The sequence below is a fragment of the Macrotis lagotis genome, chromosome X (assembly GCF_037893015.1).
Source record: "Macrotis lagotis isolate mMagLag1 chromosome X, bilby.v1.9.chrom.fasta, whole genome shotgun sequence".
Classification (NCBI taxonomy): domain Eukaryota; kingdom Metazoa; phylum Chordata; class Mammalia; order Peramelemorphia; family Peramelidae; genus Macrotis; species Macrotis lagotis.
Window position 1 is genome coordinate 6,095,326 of NC_133666.1, and position 27,352 is coordinate 6,122,677.

Here is a 27,352-nt window from a genome sequence, read left to right on the forward strand (position 1 = left end):
GGAGGAAGGGAAAGAAACGTCTTGCTCAAGATCCCATAACTCTACCTACAGAGTGTTGTGGAACTAAGATCTGAACTCAAGTTCTCTGGCCTTGCGTCGTCTCCCCCCAGGCAGCATGACTCCTTGGTTGGCTTTGGCCACCGGAAGATAGTGGCAAGATCCCTGGCTTTAAGAGTCCTACCTTTGGAAGCTCACTCCGCTCCCTCCTTTCTTTAGACCTCAGTTTCCTCATCTGTTGGAATTAATATTAGCTAACCTCTCTATAACAGACCTTCAAAGGCCTGGCTCATCTAACAGGAGTGAAGGCTAAAGATATTTTCAAAGTTGGATAAATACTGCAAGTTTTACAAATGAGAAAGCTCAGGTCCAAAGAGGTTCAATGACTTAGCCACAGTCACAAGTCTAGTTAGGTCCCCAACTGGGACTTGAATTCAGGATTGAGGACTTTGAATCATCATCCTTTGGGTCGTTCCCCATGACAGAAATCGGCTTGAAGGATTTGGGGAAAAAAATTCTAAAGAGGGAAAATGGAAAATACTAAAATATCTGAGGGGTGAAGGGGAAGGAGTCTCTTGAATTTCTTTAAAACCAAAGCAATAAGAGCAAGTAGTCATACAACATATTTCATCATGGGAACCACGTGGGCATCACAGATTCTCTTGTTCTCCCTTTGCAGATGAAGCCGCCAGAGGTTAGAGGTCATGTCTTTTGGGCTCTTGGCCAAGGTCAAAGAGCTAGGATCAGGACAGGAGACTATGTGGGAGAGTAGGTACCAAGACATGCCCTAAGCCCCGGACTACCACCTCCCTCCCTCCAAGGGCTCCTTCAGCAGTCTCAATCCAAATCTACTCTATGGAAAGATTTCCAACCATCACGGAAAGAATTTGGAATTTTGTCTGATGATCAAACTGTCACTGGCTCCAAAGTCATTATTTCTTTTAAATGACTTCCTCATGTTCTAGCCAAACTCCCATCTCTCCAAAACAAACTGCATGTTCCCACTTCTGGGTCTCATCTCGCCTGTAATGCCTTCACTCTTCCATCCCCTACCTCTGCCTCTCCAAACCTTCCCCATTCTCTCTCTAAGACCCAAGTCATATGGTTTCTCCTCTGGGGAGCTTCTCTAGTCAGTCAGATGGGTTGTTAAGGACGATCAAATACTGTGCTGGAAGAACTCTCAGAGGTTATCTTTCCAGTCCTCCTCTCATTTGACAGAGGAGGTCTGAGTTGGCATTCTGGCTCTGACACTTACAACTTCTCCATAAGCCTCGGGTCCCTCTTTTGATCCCAGAATCCCCTGATCATATTCAATGAATGCTTGGCTGAATGAATGAAATGTGCTTCCTGTCCTCAACTCTTTGAAGGAGATTCCCTTTGCTCCCTTACCTCTCCAAGGAGGCCTTTCTCAGATGAGGTGTGGCCTAGAGTACCTGTCATGACTTCCCTCAGGAAAGGGACTGCATCTAATGGCAGTGTTGCTGCTGATATGGACAAATAATGGGAGAGATCCTTATCCTAATAATAACTCCCATCTCTGCAGTCTTTTTACAATTCACAAAACAATTTCATCACAAAATTCTTTTACATTACATAGTCCAGAGATGATTTGGCAGACCAGTTTTGCAAGTGTGAGAACTGAGGCCCAGATTTACATGTTGATAACTGGCAGAACAAAGCTTCCTGCCCCCTTACCCTGGTATTGCCATCTGTAATGCCCTCTCTAGTCCCATTTGGGCTCTCAAGAGGGAAAAGCCAGTTTCCAAGTGCCTCCCCCCTACACTTCCACCATTGTTCAGTAGAGGCTCTGGCAACTTCACCTCAGTCTCCAATAGTATTCACCTTCACGGAGAGGTGTGCTGGTCGTCAATTCCTCAGGCAGAATCTCTGGTTTAGGCCTCTTGGAAGAGTCTGCAAGGGGATGTGATAGTAACTCAGTTATTGTCATGTTCTTTGCCCTATCTCTTCCTCTACTTCCCCCTTCCCCACTGCAAGCCAACTGCTATGGGTCAAGGGTATGACCTAGACTGGTAATATTTTGGCTGATGCAGACCCAGGGTGGCTGCAGACCTTGGCTTCAGCTCAGGCAAGTCCGGTAACCTCCGAATGCTCTCCTCCAACCCCAACCAGCTAGGAGGTTCAGATTCAGCTGATTCCAATCTCTGTGATCACTAGATACCAGGGTCAAGAATACTGACTTCAGAGTTAGAAGACATTAGTTTGACTCCTAGCTCTGTCACTTGCCAGTTGGGTGACTTCCCTTCTCTGAGCCTCAGAGTCCTCACCTGGAAAACGAGCAGGTGAGACTAAATGATTCTTAAGTGTCTCTGATCTTAACAGTTTCCAGACTTAAATGGGTTTCAGATGGTTCCAGCAGATTCTAGCATGAGTAGGAGGTTCTGGCTACCTTCCTTCAAGCATAGAAATCATGATCAAAGTCTCTTTAGGACTGAAGAGAGCTTTCCATCCAATCTTCAAAGCACCCTTGAGTGGTAGGGGCTTCTAGCATCACCATTCTCATTTTACAGAGGAGGAAAACAGAGGCCCAGAGAAGTACAGTGACTCCCCACAAAAGATGTGTGTCAGAGGCAAGATTCAAAGGTCACTTTCCACCATGTATACTGTCTTTAATTAGCTAAACCAACCACACTTGTATTTCCATCTCACTGACCTCTGCCCCCACTAACCTCTGCCCCCACCTCCCAAAATAGCTTTTGCCACTAGCCTGTTTGTGATCATTCACATGGAAGCTGCTCAGGGCAGGCAAAGTTTGGATCTTTTTGGCTTTCTTTGGGTCCCCAGTGCCCAACAGTTATGAAATGCTTGTTGGTTAACTGACATATTGATCATTAGCATCACTTCCATTAATATCCATAATGCTTAAGGCTTCTGGGAAGGAATTTGCAGCCTCAGTTTCCTGATAAATAAGTCTGACCTTGGGCTTTGGGGGGGAGGTGACTTGTCAAAATCTGGGTGCAAGCAAAGATAGATCAAAGAGAGAATCCAAGTTTCCCCAGGGTCCAGGAAACTCTCCCCCAGGGACCTCCCTGAGTCATATGCAGGGAAACCAGGCAATGAAGGTAGCAGCTCACCTGTGACCACAAAGTGTACAAGGTCACTCATCTGCTCAGCACCAATACGAGCCTTGGCAATGCAGAAGTATGTCCCAGAATCAGACAGTTGGGCAGGCTTAAAGAGAAGGGTACCAAGGGAAGTCATCAGTGTAGGAGATCCATCGGGAGCCCCCTTGTACCACTTGTAGGTCAGAGGTGGAGAACCTTGGGCCTGGCACAAAAGACTGATTCTCATACCGTGGGGGACCTTGAACCCATAGCCAGAGCCAGTGGTCACCAGGGGCTTGGAAGCGGGAACTACAGGTGGGAGAGAGAAAAAGAGTTAGCAACAAGGCAGGATAAAGGGCCTGGGAGCAAGCCACAGGGAAACATATCAGGAAAGTGACTGAGAGTGGGCATAAATGGATTCGGCCTGGGGGCTGGAAGGGGCTGAAAAAAAAAAGCAAAGAAAAGGAGACATTGTCAGCCGGCAGAATAAAGGGAGAAATGCTGGGAAGGGATGGAGGAATAGGGAAAGGGCAAAGTCAGTCACAGGGAACCTTGAAGTAACAAAGAAGAGAGATGAGAAGGAACATACAATAGAGAATATCAGAGCTGGTATGGACCTTAGAACACAGAAAGTCAGACCTAGGAGGGAGCTTAGAGAATGTCAGGTCTGGGAGGGGACTTAGAACAGAGAGAGACCTAGGGAAATGAGATCACCCACAGGCTCTTAGGTAGAGCTTAAAAGGACTTCATAGGCTCTGAAGGACTTATACTCCTAATTACTATAGGGGAAACTGAGGCTTAAGGTGCTGATAGGACATATGTTAGATAAGGGTCATTGCCATATAGCTAATAAGACCTTCAGAGGTTTTGGACAAAAATGTCTTCTTATTACTTAAAGAGAAACTGAGGCATAGGGACCTGAAGACACCATAGGGATCCACAACAGGTTCTTAGGGATAGAGCTGAAATTATCTTCAGAGATTTTAGAGGCCAAGACAAATGCTCACGGTGACTTCAGGGGAAATTGAAGCATATGGACCTAAAAAGAGATCTGACTGAGATGAACAAAATATTCTTTTGTATGCAGCTGACAAGATTCAGAGATTTTAGAAGCCAAGACACCTCTTTATTGTGACATTAGGGGAAAATGAGGACTAGTGAACTGAAGAAACTAGTGTGAGATCAAGCATAGAGTTGTTAACCTAGAGATGACAAGGCCTTCAAGGGACTTCAATTCCAAAACTGTGATCGAAGGGGAAACTGAGACTTAGAGAACTGAAGGGACTTGTTTAAGATCATCCACAGGCTCATAGGTATAGAGGTGACAAGGCTTTCAAAGGTTTTGAATTTCTAGGGTTTCTAATTATTGCAAGAGAACCTGAGGCTTACAGAACTGAAGGGACCTCCATGAAATCAGCAACAAGTTTTTAGATATGGAGCTGGAAATACTTTCAGAGGTTTTAGACTACATAGCCTTCAGATAACTAAAGAGGAAACCGAGGCCCAGGGAGCACTAGAGAATTGTGTGAGATCAGCAAAAGATTCTTAGGTATTTAACTTTTCAGAGTTTCAGAGAGTTAAGAGACCAACAACCCCCAGACCCCCCAAATCAGATAATTTAGATTCCAAAAACACTCCCATCCCATTGTAATTGTAGGAAAAACTAAGGCCAAGACCACCCAATTGTCCTGTGTGAGATAACCACCAGCCTTCTGACTACTAAGGGGTAAACAGAAGCCTTTTTAACTGTGTTATTAGCTATGTGGGATCACGCACAGGCTTTTAGGAACAGAGGTAAAAAAGCCTTCAGAGGTCTTAGCTTTTAAGACATTTTCAATGGCTTTGATTTTTAGGGGAAACTAAGGTCCAAGGAGCTGAAGGAACCTTTGTAAAGTCACCAACAGTTTCTTAGGGATAGAACTGAAAAAGTCTTCAGAGGTTTTAGGGGCCAAAAAAACCCCTACTGAGACTACAGGGGAGATTGGGGCCCAGAGACCTGAAGAGTTCTGTCTTAGATCAACAACAGGTTCTTAGGTAAAGAGCTGACATGCCCTTCACAGGTTTTATAGGCCAAGATACTCCCTCACTGAGGTTTCAGGGGAAACTGGGGACTAGGGAAATGAAATAACTAGTGAGAAATCAAGCATCTAGAAATGATACGACTTTAAGAGGCTTAGATTCAAAAATATCCCTCCACTACTGTGATTGCAAGGGAAACTAAGTCTTAGACAACCTACACCTGTTGGAGATCAACCACAGCATCTTAGGTATAGAGGCAAACAAAGATTTCATGGTTTTTGGATGACTTACCGTAACAATCTTTTTTAGGATTTTTTTTTTTTTTGCAAGGCAAATGGGGTTAAGTGGCTTGCCCAAGGCCACACAGCTAGGTAATTATTAAATGTCTGAGACCAGATTTGAACCCAGGTACTCCTGATTCCAAGGCCAGTGCTTTATCCACCACACCCCCCAGCCGCCCCCCAGGCGCCCCCCCCGTACAATTTTTAAAAGAGAAACTGAGGCTTAGAGAATTGAAGAAGCCTGTGGGGCAACCCCAATAGGGTCTTAAGTATAGAAGAGAAAAGACTTTCAGAGATTTTTGACTACATAGCTTTCAGATAACTAGAGTTTTGCACTGATAAACCCTTCAAATTACAACAGGTAAAACTGAAGCCAATTTGAGGTCACACACAGGAACCAAAGCGCTGATAACTAGAAGACTCCAAGCCTTCAGATCACCACCAGGCTCTTAAATATTGACCTAAAAAGGCCTTCACAGGTTTTTGATTCCTAGCCCTTCTAAATACAACAAGGGAAACTGAGGTCTAAGAAAGTAAAGGGGCCATGGTGACATCACCACCAAGTTAATAGGTATGGAGAAGACAAGGCCTTCAGAGGGTTTGGTCAAAAAATCCTTCTGATTATTTAAGGGGAAACTGAAGCCCTAGGGAACTGATGTGACCTGTGTGGGAATACTCACAGACTTTTAGTTAGAGAGGCAAAAAGACCTTCAGAAGTTTTACAATTGAAAAGAAGACTATTCCAGAAAGGAAGGCCCGAGTTGCTGAAGGAATTTTGATAAGCTCACCAACAGTTTTTGAAGTAGAGAGTTGAAAAGGTCTTCAAAATTTATAGAAGCCAAGACGCCCCTACTGAGACTGCAGAGGACACAGGTCTAAGGACCTGAAAGGACCTGTGTGAGGCCAGCCACAAGTTCTTAGCTGACAAGGTCTTGAATGTTATTAATGGTTAACATGATCACTTCAGGGGAAACTGAGGACTAGAGAAGGGCAACAACTAGGGTGAAACCAAGTACAAGGTTAGTGGCCTGGAAATGACTTGAAGAGGTCTTTCCTCACCTACTGCACAGCTTGCTTCAGTTTTCTAAAAGGCTTTAAGGGGTCTTGATTCTAAAACACCTCCCCCATGTGATCGTAGGGGAAACTGAGACTTAGAGAACTGAACGGACCTCTTTTAGATCAAGAGGTGACATAGGCTTTCAGAGGTTTGGGACTATTAGCCCTCTGAATTACTAAAGGAAAAACAGGAATAGAGAATTGAAGACACTTGTGATAACTGCCATAGGATCATCTTAATAACTGAACCAACCTTCAGAGGTTTTTGACTACAGAGCCTTTAGATAAACTAAAGAGAACACTGAGGCCTACTGACCTTTGGAGACCTGTGTAAGATCAGAAGCAGACTCTTAAGTATTTAGATGAAAAGGCTCTCAGAATTTTGGGACTAGCCCTTTGAATTACTGCAGGGAAAACAGACCTGTTTAAGATGACACATAGGGCCCTAAACCTAGAGAGGACAAGGCCCTCAGTGACTTAGATTCTAAAAACAGCCCCTCCCTGCCCCAATATAAGTATAGAGTAAATTGAGGCCTAGGCCACTGAATTGTCCTGTGTGAGATGATAAGACTGTTAGGTATAGGCCTGAAAAGGCTCTCAGACTTTTTTGATTAGCTCTTTTAGTTAATACAGGGGAAACTGAAGCCTAAGGACCTGAAGAGACCATTATAACATCACCCCAAAGTTATTAAGTCTAGGTAAGACAAGGTCTTAAGAGGTTTTAGAGCAAAAAGCCTTCTGATTACTTAAGGAGAAACTGAACTGTTGGACACTAAAGTAACTTCTATGGGATCAATGACTAAGTTTTAGGTACAGAGGTTGAAAGGCCATCAGAGGTCTTAGAGTTTAAGACACCTCTTGTATATAGGGAAAACTAAGGCTCAAGGAGCTTAAGGGATTTGCATAAGATCATCAACAATGTATTATGCATATAGTTGAGAAGGTCTTAAAAGGTTTCAGAGAGCAAGAAACCCCCTCACTGTGACTTCTGGGGAAACTGAGGGCTAGGGAAATGTAGCAACCAGTGTGAGATCAAGCACAAGGTTATAGGCCAAGAATTGACAAGGTTTTAAGAGACCTTAGATTCCAAGATACCACCCCACACCATTTTGATTATAGGGGAAACTAAGTCATAGACAACAGAAGGGACTGTTTTCGATCGACAACATTCTTTTAGGTATAGAGGTGACAAGGGTTTCAGAGGTTTTACACTAACTGACCAAATAATTTCTAAAGGAGAAATTGTAGCTGATATAACTGCTGTAGTATCCCCAATAGAATCAGATGAATAGATCAGAAAAGGCCTTCAGAAGTTTTTGACTGCAAAGATTTTATTTTTTTCTACAATGACTTTTAGATAACTACAAGGGAAACTGAAGCCTAAGGAACAGAAGGGAGCATTGCCAAATAGCCAACAGGTTAAAAGGTACAGAGGAGACAAAAACCTTCATAGGTTTTGGACGAAAACCTGCCTTCTGATTATTTAAAGGGAAATGGAAAGCTAGAGAAGTGACGCCAGCTGTGTGGGATCACTGCCATACTCTTGGGTACAGAGGTGAGCAAGTCTTTGGCGGTCTCAGCGTTTAAGACATGTCCAATGCATAGGGGAAATCAAGACCTAAGGAGCTGAAGGGATCTGTGGGTAATCGTCAACAAGCTACGATACTCTGTCACTGTGACTTCAGGGAAATGCAGCAACCAGTGTGAAAAAAAGCACAAGTTGTAAGACTAGAAATCACAAAGGTTGAAGAGGTCTTAATTCCAAGACACACCACACTCTGCTTGATTGTAGGAACAATTGAGTCTTAGACACCAGAGGGACCTGTTTTAGATCTACCACAGTCTCTTAGGTACAGATGGGAGAAGGGTGCCTGAATGTTTATAGTACTCCCTTAATAATTACTAAAGGAGAAATCGGAGCTTAGAAAACTGAAGAAAGTTGTGCAATATCCATAATGGCATCTTACATATATAGGAGAAAAGGCTTTTAGAGGCTTTTGCCTCCATAACCTTTAGATAGCTAAAGGGGAAACAGAGGTCTACTGACCATTAGAGACCTGTAGGAGATCAGTAGCAGATTTTTAGGTATTTAGATGAAAAGGCCTTCATCATTTTGGGACTAAAAATCCTTTGAATTATTATAGAAAAAAATAAGGCTGGTTTTAGATCACTAACAGTGTCCTAAGCCTAGAGAGAACAAGGCCTTCAGAGGAATTAGCTTACAAAAACATCCCCCAAAACCAATCGTAATTGTAGGGGAAACTGAGACCCTAGGCCACTGAATGGTTCTGTGTGAAATCACAACCAGGCTGTGAGGCATAGCCCTGAAAAGACTTTCAGACATTTTTGATTCCTAGCCCTTCTAACTTGAAAGGACCATTGTGGCATCGCCCACAAGTTTTTAAGTCTGGATGAGAGAAAAGCTTTATCAATTTTTAGACTAAAAAGTTTTCTTATTCCTTAAGGGGAAACTGAAGTTTAGGGAACTGAAGTAACCTGTGTGGGATCATACACAGCCTCTTAGGTACAGAAGTGGAAATGTTGAGGTCTTAGACTTTAAGACATATCCCATTGCTTTGATTTCAGGGGAAACTAAGGCCCAATGAGCTGAAGAGACCTGTGTAAACTCACCAAGAGTTGCTTAGGTATAAAGCTGAAAAGGTCTTTGGAGGTTTTTAAGAGTTCAAGACATCTCCCCCTCACTATGACTGTAGAGGAGACTGAGGCCTAAGGACCTGAAGTAACCTGTGTTAGATGAACAACAGGTTCTTAGAGAACTGAGAAGTGCTTCAGAGATTTTAGAGAACAGGAAATCCCCTCACTGTGAATTTTGGGGAAACTGAGGACTAGGGAAATGCAATGACCAGTGTGAAATTAAGCACAAGGTTGTAAGGCCTAGAAATGACAAGTTTTTAAGAGACCTTAGATTTCAAGACACTGCTCCAGCACTCTGATAGTCTTAGACAACAGAAGGGGCCTGCTTTAGATCAACAACAGTCTTTTAGGTATAGAGATGACAAGAGTTTCTGAAGTTTTGTGCTAAATTACTCAAGGAGATATTGTGGCTGGAGGGACCTATGAGATATCCCCACAGGATATGATGTGTATTTCAGAAGAGGCCTTCACAGGTTTGTGACTACAAAGATTTTATGTCTTTAAAGGGAAAACCTAGGCCTAAGGAATGGAAGGGACCATTTTTAAATCAACATGTTAATAGTTATAGAGATAAAATCTTCAGAGGTTTTGGGCAAAAACACCTTCTGATTCCTTAAGGAGAACTGAAACCTAGGGAACTGAAGTACCTGTGTGGGAATACTCACTGAGGTGAAAATGTCTTTAGAGGTCTAACACATCGAACATGTAGGGGAAACGAAGGCCCAAGGAGCTTAAGGAACCTGTGTAAGATCACCAAGAGTTTCTTAGGACATAGTTGAAAAGGTCTTCAGATGTTTTAGAGGCCAAAACACCCCCAACTGTGCCAGCAGGGGAGATTGAGACCTAGAGACCTGAAGAGACTAGAGTTAGACCAGCAAGAAGTTAGATGTAGAATTGACAAGCCCTTCAGTGGTTTTATAGGCAAAGATACCCCCTCATTGTGATTTCAGGCTAAACTGAGGCTGAGGGAAATGCAGCAACCCAATGTGATATCAAGCACAAGACTGTAGGCCGAGAAATTACAGTTTGAAGACATCCCACCCACCACTGTGACTGTAAGAGAAATTGAGACAGAAGGAGATCTGTTTTAGATCAAGAACTGTCTCTTAGGTACAGTGGTGAAGAGGCTTTCAGAGTTTTGGACTTCTCACCTTAGGAATTACTAAAGGGGAAACTGAGAAGTAGAGAACTGACAAACCTTTCTGATATGTGCTACAGCATCAGCAGAGTTGAGCAGGAAAGACCTTGGGGGTGGGGGTTGGACTACATAGCTTTATAATACCTAAAGAGGAAACTAAGGCCAACTGAACATTAGCAACCTGTGTAAGATCAGCAACAGATTCAGAGGCATTTAGAGTAAAAGTTCCTCAGAGTTTGGGACTTAAAGCCCTTTGAATTACTGCAGGAAAAACTCAGGCCTGTTGGAGATCACACACAGGGACCTAAGCCTAGAGAAGACAAGACCTTTAGATGAATTAGATTCCAAAAAATATCCCTTAATCCAATGTTATTATAGAGGAAACTGAGGCCTAGACCACTGAATTATTCCCTGTGAGATCACTATAGGATGATAGGTTTAGACATGAAAAGGTTTTGGGACATTTTTGATTCCTAGTCCTTCTAATTACTATAGGGGAAACTGAGGCGTAAGAAACTGAAGAGACCATTGGAATATCCCCCCCCCACAAGTTCTTGAGTCTAGAAACAAGGCCTTCTGAGGGTTTCATCAAAAAAGCCTTCTGATTACTTAAGGGGAAAACAAGCCTAGGAAACTGAAGGAACCTCTGTGGAATCACTCCCAAGCTTTTAATTACGGGGGAACAAACCTTCAGAAGCTTTAGATTTTAAGACAAGTTCAACTGATTTGACTCTTCTGGAAGCTAAGACCCAAGGAAGTGAAGGGAACTGTATGTGATCACCAACAGTGAAGTACAGAGCTCAAAAGGCCTCCAAAGTTTGTAAAAGATGAAACATGCCCTACTGAGACTGCAGAGGAGAGAGGCCTGTGGGAGATTAATATCCTGTTCCTTAGGCATGGAATCGACAAGACCTTCATTGGTTTTAGAGTCCAAGACAACCTCTCACTGTGACTTAAGTAGGAACTGAGGACCAGGTCAATAAAGTAAATAAGTTGAAATCAAGGGTTAGAAATGACCAAGCCTTAGATTAGAGGCCTTAGATTCAAAGACATCCTACCCAAACCCAAGATTATAGGGGAAACTGAGTCTTAGATAACGACACCTGTTCTGGATCAACTTCAGTTTCTTAGGTACAGAGGTAACAATAGCTTAAGTTTTTGGATCTCTTCAATTAAAAATTGCTAAAGGAGAAACTGAAGCTTAGAGAATTGAAACCTACATGATATCCCCAACGAGATTGTAAGTACAGAGGAGAAAAGGCCTTCCAAGGTTTTTGACTAAATAGCCTTCAGTCGACTAAAGACAAAGCAGAGGCTTACTGGCTATTAGAGACTGTAAGATGTATTTAGATGCAAAGTCCCTCAGAGTTTTAGGACTCAAATTCCTTCAAATTCCTACAGAAAAACTGCTGGCTATTTGAAATCATACAAAGGGCCCTAAACCTCCAGTGGACAAGGCCTTCAGATAAACACATGACAAAAATACCTTCTCACCCCCATTGTAATTGAAGGGGAAACTGAGGCCTAGGCTACTCAATGGTCCTGTGTGAGATCACCACCAGGCTGTTAGGTATAGACCTGAAAAGGCTTTTAGGATTTTTTTTTATTCCTAGCCCTTCTAACTACTACAGGGGAAACCGAGGCCTAAGGAAATAAAGGGATCATTATGAGATCACCAAGAGGTAAAGAGGTGTAGAAGGGACAGACCTATAGGTTTTGGAGGAAAAAAATACCTTTTGATTACTTAAGGGGAAACAGAAGCCTAGTGAATTGAGGCAACCTGTTTGGGATCACTCACATGGTCTTAGCTACAGAGGGTTAAAAGGCCTTCAGAGGTCTTAGAGTTTAAGTGCTTATGGCCAAGTGCTTCAATTGTAGGAGAAACTAAGGCCTAGGGACCTGAAGAGAGCTGTCTTATATCAACAGCAGGTGGAGAACTGACAAATAAGACAGTCCCTCACTGTTGCTTCAGGGGAAACTGAGGACTAGGGAAATGCAGCAACCAGTGTGAATTCAAGCACAAGACTGTAGGCCTAGAAATGACATGGCTTTAAGGGGTCTTAATTCCAAGACAACCCACCCACCATTATGATTATAGTGGAAACTGAGTCTTAAACACCTGAAGGAACCTGTTTTAGATAAATCACAGTCACTTAGGTGAATGTTTTTCACCAGAGGTGACCATGTTTTCCTCATTTTGTAGTACTTGCCCAAGGAATTATAAAAGGGGAAACTAAATTTTAGAGAACTGAAGATACCCACATGGTTCCCCTAATAGGGCTTTAAATTTAGAACATAACAGACCTTCAAGGGTTTTTAATTACAGAGGCTTCAGATAATTAAAGAGAAAATTGGGACCTACTGACCATTAGGGACCTGTGAGATCAGGCACAGATTCTTAAGTGTTTAGAGGAAAAGACCCTCAGAGTTTAGAAAATACAAGCCTTTTGAATTACTACAGGAAAAACTGAGGCCTGTTTGAGATCACACACAGGTCCCTAAACCTAGAGACGACAAGGTCTTCAGGTGACTTAGATTCAAAAAACACCCCCCCCATTGTAATTAGAGGGGAAACTGTAGCCTAGGTCACTGTATGGTCCTATATGAGACCACCACCAGGCTGTTAGGTTTAGATCTGAAAAGACTTTCTGAGGTTTTTGATTCCTAATCCTAATTATGACAATGGAAACTGAGGCCTAGGGACCTTGGGGGACCAATGTGACTTCCCCTACCGGTTTATAGTTATAGAGGAGACAAGGCCTTGTGAGATTTCGGACCAAAAACCTTCTCGTTACTTAATGGGAAACTAAATCCCAGGGATTTGAAGCTACCTTTGTGGGATCACTAAACAGATTTCTAGATACAGAGGTGAAAAGGCCTTCAGAGCTCTTAGAGTTTAATACACATCCAACTGCTTTTACTATAGAGGAAATGATGGTCTAAGGAGGTGAAGGACCTATGTAAGATCACCAACAGTTTCTTAGGTATAGTGATGACAAGGCTTTCAGAGGTTCTGGACAAAACACAACCTCTCTATGGTATCAGAGGAAACTGAACGCTAGGGAAATGCAGAAACCAGTGTGAGATGAAGCACAAGATCTTAGGCCTAGAACTAACAAGGCTTTAAGATGACTTATTTCCAAGACACCCCACTTACCAGTATGATTGTAGGGGAAACCAAGTGTTAGAAGGAACCTGTTTCAGCTCAAGAACAATTTCTTAAGTATAAAGATGAGAAGGCTTTCAGAAATTTTGGACAACTTGCCCTAATAATGACAAAAATAGAAACTGAGGTTTGAAGAATTGAAGAGGCCTATGTGATATCACTAACAGAATCTTAGATATAAAGCACAGAAGGTTTCCAGAGGTTTCTGACTATACAGCCTTCAGAAAACTAAAGGGGAAACTGAGGTCTTCTGACCAGTAGAGACCTGCTTAAGAACAGCAACAGATTCTTAGTTATTTGGCTGAAAAGGCCTTCAGAGGCAATTTTCAACTAAAAAGTTTTCAAATTATTACGGGAAAATATGAGGCCTGATTGAGATCACATACAGGTCCCTAAGTGTAGCAAGGACAAGGTCTTCAGCTGACATAGATTCTAAAAATCTACCCTCCCATTTTACTTGTAGGGTAAACTGAGGCCTAGGCCACTGAAGGATCCTGGGTGAGATCATTACCATACTATTGAAGTTTAGAAGTAAATAGGCTTTCAGAAGTTTTAGTTTCCTACCTCTTCTAATTACAACAGGGAAACCAAGACCAAAGGACCTAAAGGGACCATTGTGACAACTTCCAATAGTTCTTATATGTAGAGATAACAAAACCTTCAGAGGTTTTACAAAAAAATGTCTTCTGATTAAGGGGAAACTGAAGCTTAGGGGGCCTGAAACAAACTGTGGGGGATCATACATAGGTACAGAGGTGAAAAAAAGTTTTTAGATACCCCATAATTAAAGACATATCCAATTGATTTGACTATAGGAAAAACAATGGATCAAGATGCTGAAGGTATCTGTGGAAGATCAACAGTATTTTAGCTAAACTGGCAAGTCTTTCAGAGGTTTTAAAGACCAGGATACCCCATACAGTGACTGCAGGGGAGACTGAGGTCTAGAGACCTGAAGAGACCTGTGTTAGCTCCACAACAGGATTTTAGGTATAGAACTGAGTCTTAGACATCTAAAGGGAACTGTTTAAAATCACCCACAGAACAGAGAATGAAAGGGTTGAAAGGGGACTTGGGACAAGGAATGTTGGGAGGGCCATTAGAACACAAAATGTAAGGATTTAACTCAGCTACTGGAGCACAGAATGTAAGAATTGAAAGGGGATGTGGGATGGAAGGTATGAAAATGGCCAGTGGATGAAGAAAAGTTAGGACTTCAAAGGCCATGAGAATTTGAGGGGAAAGAATATAAGACCAGGAGGATAATTAGAACACAGAATGTAAAGGATGGGGGGACCAGGAGAGAACAGAATGTTAGGGCTGAAGGACCATCAGAACACAGAATGTAAGTATTGGAAGAATCATCAAAATATAGAATGTAAGTTTTGGGAGGACCATCAAAACATGGAATGTAAATAATGGAAGAACTATCAAAACATAGAATGTAAGGGGGGAAGGCCATGAAAACATAAAATGTAAGAATTGGGAGGACCATCAGAACACAATGTAAATAGAAAACATAGAATGTAAGTTCTGGGAGGGCCACCAGAACACAATGTAAATAGAAAACATAGAATGTAAGTTTTGGGAGGGCCACCAGAACAATGTAAATATTGGGAGGGCCATCAAAACATGGAATGTAAGGGGGGGAGGGTCAGGAAAACACAGAATGTAAGGGCTGGGAGGGCCATCAGAACAGGAAATGTAAGCTTTTGGAGGACCATCAGAACATAGAATAAGTATTAGGAGGGCCATCAAAACATGGAATATAAGGTCATGAAAACACAGAATGTAAGGGCTGGGAGAGTCATGAGAGAACAGAATTTTAGGGCTGGAAGGGTCATCAAAAATGGAATGAAAGTGCTGGGAGGGCCATGTAAGTATTGGGAATGCCATCAGAATTTGAAATGTAAGTACTGGGAGAGCCATCAAAACATGGAATGTAAAGGGGGTGTGGCCATGAAAACATGGAATGTAAGTGCTAGGAGGTCCATCAGAACACAGTGTAAGGGCTAGGCAGGCTAGGAAAAGGCAGAATATTCTGGGAACAGCATGAGAACACAAAATGTAAGGGCTCAGAGAGTCATGAGAATATGGAATGTAAGGTTTGGGATGGCCATGAGAACACAGAGTAAGGGCTGAAAGGACCATCAGAACATGGAATGAAAGTGTTAGGAGGGCCATCAGAATACAGAATATAAACACTGAGAGGGCCATGAGAACACTGACGGTGAGAGCTGGGAGAGGCATGAGCATCATAAGAACATGGAATATAAGTGCTGGGAGAGCCACCAGACACACAATGTAGGGACTGTGAAGACCAAGAGAACATGTAATGTAAGGGCTGGGAGGGGCCACGAAAACACAGAATGGAAGGGCTGGAAGGGTCATGAGAAAATGTAGGAAGGGAGGGAGGGCCATGAGCACATGGAATGTAAGGGCTGGGAGGACCATCAAAATATGGAATGTAAATACTGGGATAATCATCAGAACAAAGAATGTAAGTATTGGCAGGGTCATCAGAACACTGAATAAAAGTTGGGGATGGACAACACAGAATGTTAGGGCTTGGAGGGCCATGAGATCCCAGAATATAAGGGCTGGAAGTACCACCAGAACATGGAATTTTAGGCCTGGGAGGGCCATCAAACATGGAATATAAGTGCTAAGAGGGCCATATGAACATGGGATTTAAGTTCTGGGAGGGTCATGAGGACATTGAACATGAAGGCTGGGAGAGGCATGAGAACATGGAATGTAACTTCTGGGGCAGCCATCAGACACAAAATGTAAGGACTGAGAAGACCAAGAGTACAACAATGTAAGAGCTGGAAGGGCCATGAGATCACTAACTATGAGGGCTGGGATGGTCATAAGGGCCATGAGAACATGGAATGTAAGTGCTGGGAGAGCCATCAGAAAATGGAATGTAAGGACTGGGAGGGCCATGGGAACTCAGAATGTCAGGGCTAGAAGGACCATCAGAACATGGGATGTAAGTGAGAAGAGGGCCATCAGAGCATGGAATATAAATGCTGGGAAGACCATGAGAACACAGAATGTAAGGGCTGGAAGGACAAACAAAGCATGAAATATTAGGGCTAGGAGAGCCATCAGAACACATAATGTAATTTCTGCGAAAGCCATCAGAGATAAAATGTAAAGACTGGGAAGACCAACAAAACACAGAATGTTAGGGCTGGGAGGGACATAAGAATACGGAATGTAATTTTTGGGAGCGGCATCAGAACACTGAATATAAGGAGGAGAGGACCATGAAAATAAGAATGTATGTACTGGGAAAACATAGAATGTTAGGGCTGGGAGGACCATGAAAACATGGAATGTAAGCGCTGGGAGGATCATGGAACAGTGAACGTGAGGGTTGGGAGAGGGAAGGACTGGGAAGACCAAGAGGAATGTAAGAACTGGGAGAGCTATCAGAACATGGAATGTTAGGGTGGGAGGACCATCTACCATGGAATGTAAGTGTGAGGAGGGCCATCAAAACATGGAATGTAAGTGCTGGGAGGGCCATGAGAATGCAGAACATAAGGACTGGGAGGGACATAAGAACATGGAGGAGGAGGAGCATTTGGAAGCAGCATCAGAACACTGAATACGGGGGAGGGGCATGGAAACACTGTTATTGGGAAGGCCATAAAACACAGAATGTTAGGGCTGGGAGAGGCTTGAGAAGAATAAATATAGATTCTGGGAGGGATATAAGAACATCAAATGTAAGTTCTGGGAGAGCCATCAGACACAAAATGTAAGGCCTGGGAAGACCAAGAGAACATGGAATGTAACTGGGAGAGCAATGAGAACACTAAACATGTGGGCTGGGAGGGTCATGAGAAGAATGAATATAAATGCAGGGAGGTTTATGAGAACACAGAATGTAAGTACTGGGAGGGCTATGAAAATACAATATTAGGGCTGAAAATATGGAATGTAAGGACTGGAAGGACCATCAGAACATGGGATGTTAAGTCTCAGAGGGCCATTACACATAGAATTTAAGTGGGAGGGGGGCCATCAAAACACAGAATGTAAAGGCTGGAAGGGCCATCAGAACACAATGTATGGACTAGGAGGGACATGAGAACACCAAATTTAAGGACTGGGAGGGCCGTGAAAACATTGAACATGAGGACTGGAGGGACATGAGAACAATGAATATAAATGCTGAGAGGGCCATGAGAACATAGAATGTAAATTCTCAGAGACCATCAACCACAAAATGTAAGAACTGGGAAGACCAAGAGAACACGGAATGTGAGGACTTGGAGGATCATGAAAACAGAATGTAAGGGCTGGGGGGATCATCAAGACATGGAATGTTAGGCCTGGGAGGACCATCAAACATGCAGTGTAAATGCTAGGACGTCCATCAGAACATGGAATATAAATGCTGGAATATAAATGAGAATACAGAATGTAAGGGCTAGAAGGACCATCAGAACATGGAATGTAAGTGCTGGGAGGGTTATCAGAACACAATGTTAGGACTGGGAGGGCCATGAAAACCCAGAATGTAAGGGTTGGAAGGGCCATGAGAACACTGAACCTGAGGACTGGGAGAAGCAAAAGAATAAATATAAATTCTGGGAGGGTCAAGAGAACATGGAATATAAGTTCTGGAGAGCCATCAGAGACAAAATATAAGGATTGAGAAGACCAAGAGAACACGGAATATAAGAGCTAGGAGGACCATGAAAACACAGAATGGAAGTGTTGGGAGGGCCATCATAACACTGACTATAAGGGGGGACATAAGAACATGGAATGCCATGGCTAGGAGGGTCACCAGACATGGAATATATGTGCTAGGAGGGTCATGAGAGCACAGACTATCAGGGCTGGGAGGCCCATTAGACATAATGTCAGGACTGGAAGGTCCATTAGAACATTGTTAGGATTGGGAGGGCCATGAGAACATAGAATGTAAGGACTGGGAGGGCCATAAGAACATAGAATGAAAGGGTTGGGAAGGCCATCAGATATGGAATTTGAGTATTGGAAGGGTCATCAGACACAGAATGTCAGGGTTGGAACATCCATCAGGGCTGGGAGAGCCATGAGAACATGAAATATAAGTGCTGGGAGGGTCATCAAACACAGAATACAGGTTCTGGGAGGTTCGTGTTGCCAATTATTAAAGATTTAGAGATAGAAGACCAAAGATTCAAAGCCACTGAAAAGAAGAAAGAATTCGAGCTCTCTCTGGGATGTTAAAATGACAAGAATCACAACATGGAATGTAAGGGCTGGAGGATCATGAGAACCCAGAATGTCAGGACTTGGAGAGCCATCAAATCATGGAATGAAATCATGGGCAGGTTATGAGAACAAGGAATGAAAAGGCTGGGAGGGCCATGAAACATGGAATATGAGTCTGGGAGGGCCATCAAATCATGGATTGTAAAGGCTGGGAGGATCATGAAAACACCAAATGGATAGACTGGGAGGCCATGAGAACAGAAAATGTAAGGGCTGAGAGGGCCATGAGAAAATCAAATGGATGGGCTGGGAAGGTCATGAAAACAGGGAATGTAAGGTTTAGGAGGACCATCAGATCACAGAATGAAAAAGAAATATACAAAAATTGTTGGAAAGACTAGAAAATAGCATTGCAAAACCAAGCATTGACCCACATCTCACACCCTACACCAAAATAGGATCAAAATGGGTCCAGGATTTAGACATAACGTGCAACACTATAGATCAATTAACAGATCAAGAAATATTCTGTAGATCTAAGAAAAGGGGAAAAATTTGTGACCAAGCAAAAAGAGTACATTATAAATTGCAACACGGATGATTTTGAGTATATTAAAAAGTTTTTGATCTATAAAACTAATGCTGCCAAAATTAGATGGAAAACAGAAAGCCTGGAAACAATTTTCATAGGGGTTCTTATAAAATCTCATTTCTAAAATGTATAGAGAAATGCATCAAATTTATAAAGTTACAAGTTGATCCTCAATTGATAAATGGTCAAAGGATATGAACAGTCTTCAAATGAAGAAATTAAAATGATATATAATCAAATGAAAAAATGCTCCAAATTATTATTGATTAGAAAAAATATAAATTAAAATAACTATGGGGTTCCACCTCACACCCATCCAAATGGCCAAGATGATAAGAAAGGAAAACAATCAATGTTGGAGAGATTGTGGGAGGGTTGGGACATTAATTCATTTATGATGGAATTGTGAACTGATCCAGCCATTCTGGAGAGCAATATGGAAGTAAGAACAATAAAACTGTTCATACTCTTTAACCCAGCAAATCCAATTCTAGGTCAACATCCAGAAGAAATCATAAAAAAATGGGAAAAGTCACACATGTTCCAAAATATTCAAGGCAGCTCTTTTTGTAGTGGCAAAGAATTAGGAATTGAGTGGATGCCCATTAATTGGGGAATGGCTGAACAAATCATGTATATGAATATTATGGAGTACTATTCCATAGAAAACCATGAATGGTTGGACTCTAGAGAAGCAGGAACCGAAGTACAGGAACTGATGCTGAGCAAAGGGAGCAGAGACAAGAGAAGATTGCACACATTAACAACAACATTGTGAGATGATCAACCTTGATGGATGTGGCTCCACTCAGAAGTTCGGAGAGCTAGGGCAACCCTAGGAGACCAGCTTTGGACAATGCTATCCCCATTCAGAGGAAGAAAAACAAAACAAAACAAAACAAAAAAATGCTACAGAATCTGAATGAACAATAAATTCACTTTTTAAAAATTTTCTCTTTTGTTTTTATTGCCTATCTCATGGGTTTCTTTCTTTTCCCTTAATCCCAATTCCCCATAACAAAATTGACATTTCTAAACATGTTAAGTACAAAAGTATATGAATAATATGTACTTGATTGTTCACCACTGAGGGGAGAAGGATAGGAAGAAAGGGTGGAAGGAAAGTATATAACTCAAAAATATGCGTATGCATGTAGAAGAATGTTAAAAAACTTTCAGGACTTTCAGCCAAGATAGCAGAGAGAGAAGCCAGGCACAGTTCTAAAGTCTCCTGATCTTCCCTCATAAATAATATGAAACAAACCTCTTAACAGAAATCCTATCAACAAAACCCAGAAAGAAAAGCCAGGAAAAGAACATCTACCTCAGGATTTTTCTTGTGACATTATGGATGAGTCCAGGCCCAGAGGGTGGACTCTACCAGGAGCACAGGATCAGTGAGAGTTTGGGAGCCTGGATTAGCTGCAGATTAGCCTGATTAGGGGTAGGTCTGGAGTCCTGGAGCCTGAGGGCCTGATAGCCTGATAGCTCGACCAGCTTGATCAGTGGCAGGGCTAGAGCCTGGTCAACTGTGCAGGGGCTTGGATCAAGTAGGGAGCAGAAGCATTGATGGTGGTGCTGACCATCTGGAGCTCGCCAGGAGGGCTAGAGGAAGAGTTCTGGTACGGGAGAGATGCAGACATCAATCCCTGGGCTCCTCTGGTCAGGAGGAACTCAAAGTCCACACCTCCATTTCCACTGAAGCCTCTTCTCAGAACAATTACACACTACTTCTGCTCCAGGCTCAGGTGTGTGAACTGCAGAACCACCTCATCTGACAATAGGGACAGTGATCACCTCACCCCAGGGTATAGCCGACTATTGGTCAAAGACAAAAGTATTTAACAATTTCAACCACTCCCCCCAGGGCCAAGGGAAAGGGCCTGAATAGAGGTCACAGACACTCCAGAAGTAACCAGCATAAAAAAAATAAATTAAAAAAAAAGAAAGTAACCAGCACCCCCTACTGGAAAACTGGAGATATTACACTCAGTAACCAAAACCTCTAGCACCCCATACTGGCCAGCTGAAGATATTACACTCAGTGAGTAAATCCTCTAGGAATCCCAACACCAAAACTCTGTGAACCAGCCCCTCCCCAACTCAAGGTCTTAGTAAAAGTGAAGAAAGGCCAAAAGAAAAGGGGGGGGTCCATAGAAAAATTCCTAGATGGAAAAGACCCTAACTTAGAGAGACCTAGAACCTCTGAGGAGAATATCATCTGGTCTCCAGCACAGAAAGACTTCCTTGAAGAACTCAGGTAGGAGTTTAAAAATCAATTGGAAAAGTTGGGAGAGACAATTAACATCTTGCAACAAGAAAACAAATCATTGGAAAATACAATTGGACAAATACTAAAAAGAAAATTCTCTCAAAACCTCAATTGGTCAAATGGAAAACTCTTTCAAAAATAGAATTGACCAATTGGAAAAGTAGTTGCAAAAGGTAAATGAAAAAAATTCTTCTCTAAAAAAAAGAATGGAGTCTGTGGAAACTAATGACTTCATGAAACAGCAAAAGTCTGTTAAACAAAACCAAAAGATAGAAAAAAATAGAAGAAAATGTAAAATACCTCATCAGCAAAACCACTGACCTCGAGAAGGGACAACCTGAGAATTATAGTTCTTCCTGAAAACATTGAAGAGAAAAAAAGCCTGGGCTTAATATTACATGATTTAGTGATGGAAAATTTCCCTAATATCATGGAACCAGAGGGCAAAATAGTTATTGAAAGAATACATCGATCCCCTCCAGAAAGAGATCCTAAAATGAAAATACCAAGGAATGTTGTGGCCAAATTCCAGAACTATTAGATAAAAGAGAAAATTCTGCAAGCAGCCAGAAAGAAACAATTTGAATACCAAGGAGCCATAACAAGGATTACACAGGATCTGACTGGCTCAACATTAAGAGATCAAAGGGCCTAGAGTGAGATATTCCAAAGAGTAAAGGAGCTTGGAATGCAGGCAAAAATTCACTATCTGGCAAAGCTGAGCCTTCTCTTTCAGGGGAAAAGATGGACATTTAATGAAATGGAAGACTTCCAACAATTCCTGATGAAAAGACCAGAGCTAAATAGAAAATTTGGACATTAAACAGGAGGTTCAAGAGACACGTAAAAAGCTTAAAAAAGGGAGGGGGTAAAGAAAAAAAGCTGCTATCCAATAAGATGAAACTGGCTATATCCCAGCATGAGAAAAAAGATTCTCATAACTCTTGAGAACTGTAGCTCTAACAAAGAGAATATACCTAGCCAGAAATAATGGACACTCATGACTTATCCATAAGACTGCTGTTCAATGGGATGAAGCTGGCTATAACTCTACTTGGGAGAAAGATTCTAATAACTCTCAAGAATTGTAACTCTATAAGAGAGCACATACTTAACTAGAAGTGATGGATACTCAGGATTTTTTATAACTCACATAAAATGATTTAAAAACACCTCCTCTTAATCCTTAAATGCTTACATGAATAAATTAGAGAAAGAAGGAAATCAATGAGCTAAATATGTAACTAAAAAAGAGAAAGAACAAATTAAAAATACCCAATTAAATATCAAATTAGAAATTTTAAAAATTAAGAAGTTAATAAAATCGAAAGCAAAAACATTATTGAATTAATAAATAAAACCAAGAGTTGATTTTATGAAAAAAATCAATAAAATTGATAAACCTCTGGTCAAAAAAGAAAGAAGAAAACCAAACTGCTAATATCATAAATGAAAAAGGTGAACTCACCACCAATGAGGAGGAAATTAAAGTAATAATTCAGGATTATTTTGCCCAACTCTATGCCAATAAATTTGGTAATCTAAGTGAAATGGACAAATATTTACAAAAATATAAGTTACCAAGGTTAAATGAAGAGGAGATTAAATACCTAAACAACCCTGTTTCAGAAAAAAGAAATTCAACAAGACATCATTAAACTCCCTAGGAAAAAATCTCCAGGGCCTGATGGATTCACAAGTGAATTCTACCAAACATTTAAGGAACAATTGGTTCCAATCCTATATAAACTCTTTGGAAAAATAGAGAAAGATGGAACTCTGCCTAACTCTTTCTATGAAACCAATATGGTATTGTTACCTAAACCAGGAAGATTTAAAACAGAGAAAGAAAATTATAGACCTATTTCCCTGATGAATATAGATGCAAAAATCCTAAATAAAATCTTAGCAAAATGACTACAACAAGTCATCACTAGGATAATACATTATGATCAAGTAGGATTTATTCCAGGAATGCAGGGATGGTTCAAAATTAGGAAAACTGTTAGTATACTCAGTTATATCCACAACAAACCTATCAGAGATCATATGATCATATCAATAGATGCTGAAAAAGCTTTTGGCAAAACACAGCATCCCTTCCTACTAAAAACACTAGAGAGTGTAGGAATGGACTGTTTCTTAGAATAATTAACAGTATCTATCTGAAACCATCAGCAAGCTTTATATTCAATGGGGAGAGGCTAGAGGCATTTCCAATAAGATCAGGGGTGAAACAAAGGTGCCCATTATCACTAATCCTATTCAATATCATATTAGAAATGTTAGCTTCAGCAATAAGAGAAGAAAAAGAAATTGAAGGAATTAGAATTGGGAAGGAAGAGATAAAACTGTCACTCTTTGCAGATGACATGATGGTCTACCAAGAGAATCCCAAGAAATCATCCAAAAAAACTGCTGGAAACAATTAGCAATTTTGGCAAAGTTGCAGGTTATAAAATAAACCCCTCATAAATCCATGTCATTTCTATATATGACTAGCAAGATACAGCAGAAAGAGCCAGAAAGAGAAATCTCATTCAAAGTAACTTCAGACAATATAAAACACCTGGGAGTCTATTTGCCAAGGCAGACTCAGAAACTTTTTGAAAACAATTACAAAACACTTCTCATACAAATAAAATCAGATTCAAATAACTGGGCAAACATCAACTGCTCATGGATAGGTCAAGTTAATATAATAAAATGGACAATTCTACCAAAACTAAACTACCTTTTTAGTGCGGTACTAATCAAAATTTCAAAAAAAATACTTTAATGAGTTAGAAAAAGTTGTAAATAAATTCATATGGAGAAATAAAAAGTCAAGAATTTCCAGGGATTCTATGAAAAAAATGCAAAAGAAGGTGGCTGAGCCCTACCAGATTTAAATTTTATTATAAAGCATCAGTCATAAAAACTTTTTTGGTATTGGCTAAGAAATAGAGTGGTGGATCAGTGGAATAGACTAGGTGGAACAGCAGGAAACGATTATAGTAATCTGCTGTTTGATAAACTCAAAGAGTCCAGCTATTGGGATAAAAACTCCCTCTGATAAAAACTGTTGGAAAAATGGGAAGTTAGTATGGAAGAAATTTAGATTAGACCAACATCTCACATTCTATACCAAAATAAGATCCAAATGGATACAGGATTTAGACATAAAAATAATATAAGCAAATTAGAAGATCAAGGAGTAGTTTACCTGTCAGATCTATGGAAAGAGAAACAGTTTATGACTAAGGAAGGGATGGAGAACATCATTAAAAACAAACTAGATAATTTTGATTACATTAAATTAAAAAGCTTTTGCACAGACAAAACTACTGTAACCAAGATAAAAGGAAATGTAGTAAAGTGGGAAACAATCCTTACAAATTGTATTTCTGACAAAAGACTCATTTATAAAATATACAAAGAACTAAGTCAATTTTTTTAAAAAGCCATTTCCCAATTGACAAATGGTCAAAGGATATGCAAAGGTAATTTACAGTGAGGAGATCAAAGAGATCCATAGTTATATGAAAAATTGCTCTAAATCATTACTTATTAGAGAAATGGAAATTAAGGCCTCTCTGAGGTACCACTTCACACCTCTCAGACTGGCCAATATGACCAGAAAGGACAATGATCATTGTTGGAACAGTTGTGGGAAATCTGGGACAATAATACCTTATTGGTGGAGTTGTGAACTCATTCAACCTTTCTGGAGAGCAGTCTGGAACTACACCCAAAGAGCAACAAAAATTTGCACCCTTTGATCCAGCCATACCACTCCTGGGTCTATACCCTGAAGAGATGATGAAAAAGGGTAAAAACATCACTTGTACAAAAATATTCATAGCAGCTCTGTTTGTGGTGGCAAAGAATTGGAAATCAAGTAAATGTCCTTCAATTGGGGATTAGCTTAGCAAACTGTGGTCTTTGTGTGTCATGGAACACTATTGTTCTATTAGAAACCAGGAGGGACGGGAATTCAGGGAAGCCTGGAGGGATTTGCATGAACTGATGCTGAGGGAGATGGAGCAGAACCAGAAAAACATTGTACACCCTAACAGCAACATGGGGGCGATGATCAACCTTGAAGGACTCGCTCATTCCATCAGTGCAACAATCAGGGACAATTTGGAGCTGTCTGCAATGGAGAATCCTATCTGTATCCAGAGAAAGAACTGTGGAGTTTGAACAAAGAACAAGGACCTTTAATTTAGAAAAAAACGGATATCTTATTGTCTTATCCTGCTGTCTCTTATACGTTATGTTTCTTCCTTAAGGATCTAATTTCTCTCTCATCGCATTCAATTTGGATCCATGTATACCATGGAAACAATGCAAAGACTGGCAAATTGCCTTCTGTGGGGGTGGGGGGAAGGAATTAAGATTAGGGGAAAAATTGTAAAACTCAAAATAAATAACATCTTTTAAGAAATTTTCATAACAAGTAATTGGAAAAATAATATAAAATCTCAGTTGAGAAAGAACATGGAATTTAAGGGCTGGGAGGGTCATGAGAACATGGAATGTAAGGGCTGGGAGGCCATAAGAATATGGAATATAAGGGCTGGGTGTGTCATTAAAACAGAAAATGAAAGGGCTTGAAGAGTCATTGCATCATGGAATGTAAGGACTGAGAGGTCCATCAGAACAAGGAATATAAGAGTGAGGAGATCCATTAAACATAAAATGTAAGTACTGTGAGGGCTGTTAGAACCCAGAATGTTACAACTGAGAAGGATATAAGAACAGTGAATGTCAGAGCTTGGAAGACATTAGAATACATAATATTAGATCTGGGTGAAGCTTTAGAACATAGAATGTTTGAAATGTCAGACCTGGAAGGGCCCTTAGAACAGAAAATAGAAAATGTTGGCACAGGAAGAGACTTTGGTACCTCTACTCTCAATCCCTTGCTAGTATCACATTGCACCCCAGAATTTCTTCCCATTTTCCAAACTCACGTTTCTGGATTTGAAGTTCTGTCATCCGTTCTCTTATCAGATGTCCACCATTAGGGGTATTCCAGGTTACTTGGCACATATACCGACCCCTGTCATCCATCTCCAAGGTGTCCAGTGCTAGGGACACATCTCCAGGGGTATCTCTGCTCACCTGCAGTCGGCCTCGGTACTTGGCCTGCTGAATGTGGTCTCCGGAAAAATCCCGCAAAAAGATGGTGACAGGGTCATTATCCTGCTGCACCATCCACTTCACTAGGACTTGGGTGTAACCTTTCAAGGGGTTGTAGGTGCAGCCGATGTTGACATTTCCTTTCCAGGGGCCAGTCATTTTTAGAGGCCCTTCCAAGGTGAGGGCAGCTAAGAGATGGGATATAGATGTGATTATAAAATAACTACCTAACATTTCTCATGCATTACAGTTACCAAACTTCCTGTTCTCTGGCAATAACAACCATGGGAGGTAGATCGTATTTTATTGTCCTTAGTTTGTAAATGGTGAAACTGAAAATCAGAGAGAGTGTGACTCTACCCCAGGTAGATTCAGAGCTGGAAGTATGTCTAGTATTTTTCTCCTATCCCATGTTGCTCTTCCAGTTTGCCCATTATTCTCCCAGGAACTGGAAAACCCTAGACAGGAAATTTAAACAATTCTCTCCACCCTTTAAGCTTTCTATATTCTCTCTTCCTTCTCCCCATCTCAGAACTAACACTCTCTCTCTCTCTCTCTCTCTCTCTCTCTCTCTCTCTCTCTCTCTCTCTCTCTCTCTCTCTCTCTGTATCTGTTAGAGGAATCAGCCATCCAAGGTCTGAAGACTGATCTAAAAGTCAATCAAGAATGATCAAGAATGATCAAGAGAGGGATAAATGGCAGCCACAAAGAGGAGAGCTTGGGATAGTCTAGCTGGAAGGAACTTTCCAGAGCTGCTGATCCCA

At 41.2% G+C, this 27,352-nt stretch overlaps 1 protein-coding gene across 1 annotated transcript in view; it reads right to left on the reverse strand.

The window, feature by feature from the left end:
* VSIG4 (V-set and immunoglobulin domain containing 4) overlaps nt 1–27,352 on the reverse strand; it is a 41,391-nt gene that overhangs the window by 10,698 nt on the left and 3,341 nt on the right. The window contains exons 2-4 of the mRNA XM_074200273.1: nt 26,420–26,776; nt 3,090–3,368; nt 1,840–1,908 (exon numbers count right to left, since the gene is read on the reverse strand). Coding sequence (XP_074056374.1) covers nt 1,840–1,908; nt 3,090–3,368; nt 26,420–26,776 — 705 coding nt within the window. The remainder of the gene's footprint in view (nt 1–1,839; nt 1,909–3,089; nt 3,369–26,419; nt 26,777–27,352) is intronic.